The following is a 3,984-nucleotide window of genomic DNA, read 5'->3' as shown; positions in this document are numbered from 1 at the left end:
GATTTTTGTGTCAAAAGCCCACACCCCAACCCATCCACCTACCCTTGACCGCACAAACCTCACAATGCCTCACACAGCTAATGTATTTTAATTCTTGCTAATGGCAGGGATGAGCTCTTTCTTATTCCTTCACACAACCACACACACATACGTACACGCAGGCACACGTACACATTACACAAACACACGTACGTTTTTTCCGCAGTACATTTACATACAAGTACACACATCAATACGAACACGCATGCACACATATTTACACACAGAGCTTGCCATAAACACCTAAAAAAAAACATCATGATTATTGGGCAAATATGAGATAAACGTGTCTACGTTTCTGTGTTACTGAATTCAGTGTGTTTTTAGTGGGAATTCAGTGTGTTTTTTTGTGTGAATTAAGTGTTCTTGTGTGAATTCAGTGTTTTCAGTGTGAATTCAGTGTTTTTTGTGTGAATTCAGTGTTTTCAGTGTGAATTCACTGTTTTTAGTGTGGTCAGTGTTTTTAGTGTGAATTCAGTGTTTTCAGTGTGAATTCAGTGTGTTTTCAGTGTGAATTTAGTGTGAATTCAGTGTGTTTTCAGTGTGAATTCAGTGTTTTCAGTGTGAATTTAGTGTGTTTTCAGTGTAAATTCAGTTAGTTTTCAGTGTGTTTTCAGCGTGTTTTCAAAACAAATCCACATTAAGGCGCTCGTCCTTTCAGTTGTGTTGAGAATCTAAAAGGCTGACACGCTTCTCCAAATTCATTCCTCGTTTTCTTTCGTTTTCCCGACGAATAAAAAAAAATCCTATTTTTTTTAAAGAAACCAGCAGGAAGTAATCGATCCACTGACAGATTACTGCTTGCATGACATCGGCACCACGTGCTGTAACAGCATGACTCCTGATACGTTTAGACAGGACCGGTTAACAAACTATGCAGATTGGCTGCGATTTTTTTTTTTTTTACTTTCTCCTGTACGGAGTACACTGTGAGTATTGTAATCGAGCAAAAAAAAAATTAAAAAATCGAGATATTGACAAATCTTGACGCTTTACACCTCTGAATCGAAAAAAAAAAACGTTTTGCAATCTTGTCTGTCTGTATATGTGTGTATATGTGTGTGTATGTGTGTGTGTGAACACAATAACTTGAGTACCTTTGGGGGTAGGTTGAAAAATTGTTCACATAAGGAGTATTGGAACTATGTGTAGGTTTATTTCAATTTCTAAGTGATTTCAGGCAACCGGATAAGGTACTTTATCATATTTCAGATTTATTAGGAAAACTTAAGGATTTGATAATTTTATGTCATAATTATTTCAAAGCAGCATATTCGCCTGTATGTATTTTCTAGAAAATGTAACCAGTGTTTCTTCCAGACTTTTTTTCTCCGGAGGGGGGGCACTTGATATTTTCGGGGGGGGGGCGGTCAACATTTTCCGGGGGGGGGGGCGGACACTAATAAAAGTATATTTTTACTATATAAATTCAATCTCGTTCGGGGGTGCGGTAGACTTTCTTCGTAACTAACGTACTCTCCATTTCAATAGCCCTAATGTACTGGTAGTGCCATCTCAACCTTTTCTATTGTATGAATGGTAATAAACGAGGGAGTTTAGGGGAGACTACTCCCGCTGAAATATTTATTTCAGAGATTCGTCTAACACACATTTTAAGTACAAACAAATAAAATACTGCACAACTATTAAGAACTTGTTATAATGTATTGTAATGTAATACGAGTTAAACTACTACTACAACTTTTACTAAACATTTTTACCTTTACGTATTTTACAGTTATAAACATGGACCTTAAAACGTTGTTCCTTATTTAAGTTAAAAAAATTATTATATAATATAATATTCTCGTCGGACACTTCATTGACATGTCTTAGCCCCAGGCAACATCTGATTTAACTTATCGACAATGTTAATTAAACTAATCAATGTTTTTCATTAATTAAGTAATTAGGGATTTTTTTTTCAAAAGTATTTGAATGCCCGCTAGCAAGGTATGAGTTTATTCACATTAAACTCAGGAAAATTCAAACGTATAGAGAACAGAATGTGTGATGGTTGTTAAGCTCTGATCTATGGAGCGGAGCTTAAAGCTGGAGCTATGTACTTAATTTTTGATGGCGCTAGAATTGAAATGAATGCTGCTTTGTCGTGTTCAGTTTAAATCAAAACAGTGAGACAAAATGTATTAAAATTAAAACAATAAGACAGTTAAAATAAAACGTCTTATCGGGTAAAAGTAAAATTGGTGTCTTTAATTATTTACCAAGAGAATAAACAACCTTAAAAGGCTTCTGTATGGGAAAACAACTTTTTTTTTTCAAATGTAGGGGAGGGGGTGGAGCTAATATAGACTGGAGTTTATGCAAATGTAGAGCTAATATAGGCTGGAGCTTATGCAAAGGTGGAGCTAATATAGACTGGAGTTTATGCAAATGTGGAGCTAATATAGGCTGGAGCTTATGCAAAGGTGGAGCTAATATAGGCTGGAGCTTATGCAAAGGTGGAGCTAATATAGGCTGGAGCTTATGCAAAGGTGGAGCTAATATAGGCTGGAGCTTATGCAAAGGTGGAGCTAATATAGGCTGGAGCTTATGCAAAGGCGGTGCTAATATAGGCTGGAGCTTGTGCAAAGGTGGAGCTAATATAGGCTGGAGCTTATGCAAAGGTGGAGCTAATATAGGCTGGAGCTTATGCAAAGGTGGAGCTAATATAGGCTGGAGCTTATGCAAAGGTGAAGCTAATATAGGCTGGAGCTTATGCAAAGGTGGAGCTAATATAGGCTGGAGCTTATGCAAAGGTGGAGCTAATATAGGCTGGAGCTTATGCAAAGGTGGAGCTAATATAGGCTGGAGCTTATGCAAAGGTGGAGCTAATATAGGCTGGAGCTTATGCAAAGGTGAAGCTAATATAGGCTGGAGCTTATGCAAAGGTGGAGCTAATATAGGCTGGAGCTTATGCAAAGGTGGAGCTAATATAGGCTGGAGCTTATGCAAAGGTGGATCTAATATAGGCTGTAGCTTATGCAAATGTGGAGCTAATATAGGCTGGAGCTTATGCAAAGGTGAAGCTATAAAGCTGTAGCTGAAGTGACGATAGGGATATAAAAACTGTAGCCGGGGCGAAGCTGGGACCATAAAACTATAGCCGGGACGAAGATGGGATCCATAAAACTGTAGTCGGGTCGAAGCTGGGGCCATAAAACTGTAGCCGGGGCGAAGCTGGGGCCATAAAACTATAGCCGGGACGAAGCTGGAGCCATAAAACTGTAGTCGGGGCGAAGCTGGGGCCATAAAACTGTAGTCGGGGCGAAGCTGGGGCCATAAAACTGTAGCCGGGACGAAGCTGGGGCCATAAAACTATAGCCGGGACGAAGCTGGGGCCATAAAACTGTAGCCGGGGCTAAGCTGGGGCCATAAAACTATAGCCGGGACGAAGCTGGAGCCATAAAACTATAGCCGGGACGAAGATGGGGCCATAAAACTGTAGCCGGGACGAAGCTGGGACCATAAAACTATAGCCGGGACGAAGCTGGGGCCATAAAACTGTAGCCGGGACGAAGCTGGGGCCATAAAACTATAGCCGGGACGAAGCTGGAGCCATAAAACTATAGCCGGGACGAAGCTGCAGCCATAAAACTATAGCTGGAGAGACGCTAGGACTGTGAAACAGTAGAAGCAATAAATCGCGCCAGCACGCATGCGTGAACCTCGCGCACGTGGGCTAAGATCCAACACGACTTCACACGAAAGTGCATTGTTTCTACTGTTTTTTTCCCCCTTATTTTTGTTTTTTCGCAGAAGGTAAAAGCGAGCATAAAAGCGCCGTTAACAAAGATAACTGCAACAAAGCTGCACCAGTTTGCTGTCGGTATCATTACGTTCAGGACGGATTTGTTGCTCTAGAATCGATTCATTTCACAGTTGTGAACACACCGTTCAGCGCTAGTATCGCTTAGTGTAGTTATAGTTCAGAAATGTTTTTTT

At 40.2% G+C, this 3,984-nt stretch overlaps 1 protein-coding gene across 1 annotated transcript; it reads right to left on the bottom strand.

Moving 5' to 3' along the window:
• Positions 1-2,256: 2,256 nt before the first annotated feature.
• LOC131953262 (uncharacterized) lies at positions 2,257-3,291 on the bottom strand. The gene has a single exon (XM_059316369.1). It carries the CDS (start codon positions 3,289-3,291, stop codon positions 2,257-2,259), a length of 1,035 nt encoding a protein of 344 aa, XP_059172352.1.
• Positions 3,292-3,984: the final 693 nt, after the last annotated feature.

Source organism: Physella acuta, unplaced genomic scaffold (genome assembly GCF_028476545.2).
Source record: "Physella acuta isolate Inbredline_101_S28 unplaced genomic scaffold, ASM2847654v3 ptg000915l, whole genome shotgun sequence".
NCBI lineage: Eukaryota > Metazoa > Mollusca > Gastropoda > Physidae > Physella > Physella acuta.
Note: the sequence above shows the minus strand (reverse complement) of the source record. Positions and strands in the feature narration are given on the sequence as shown.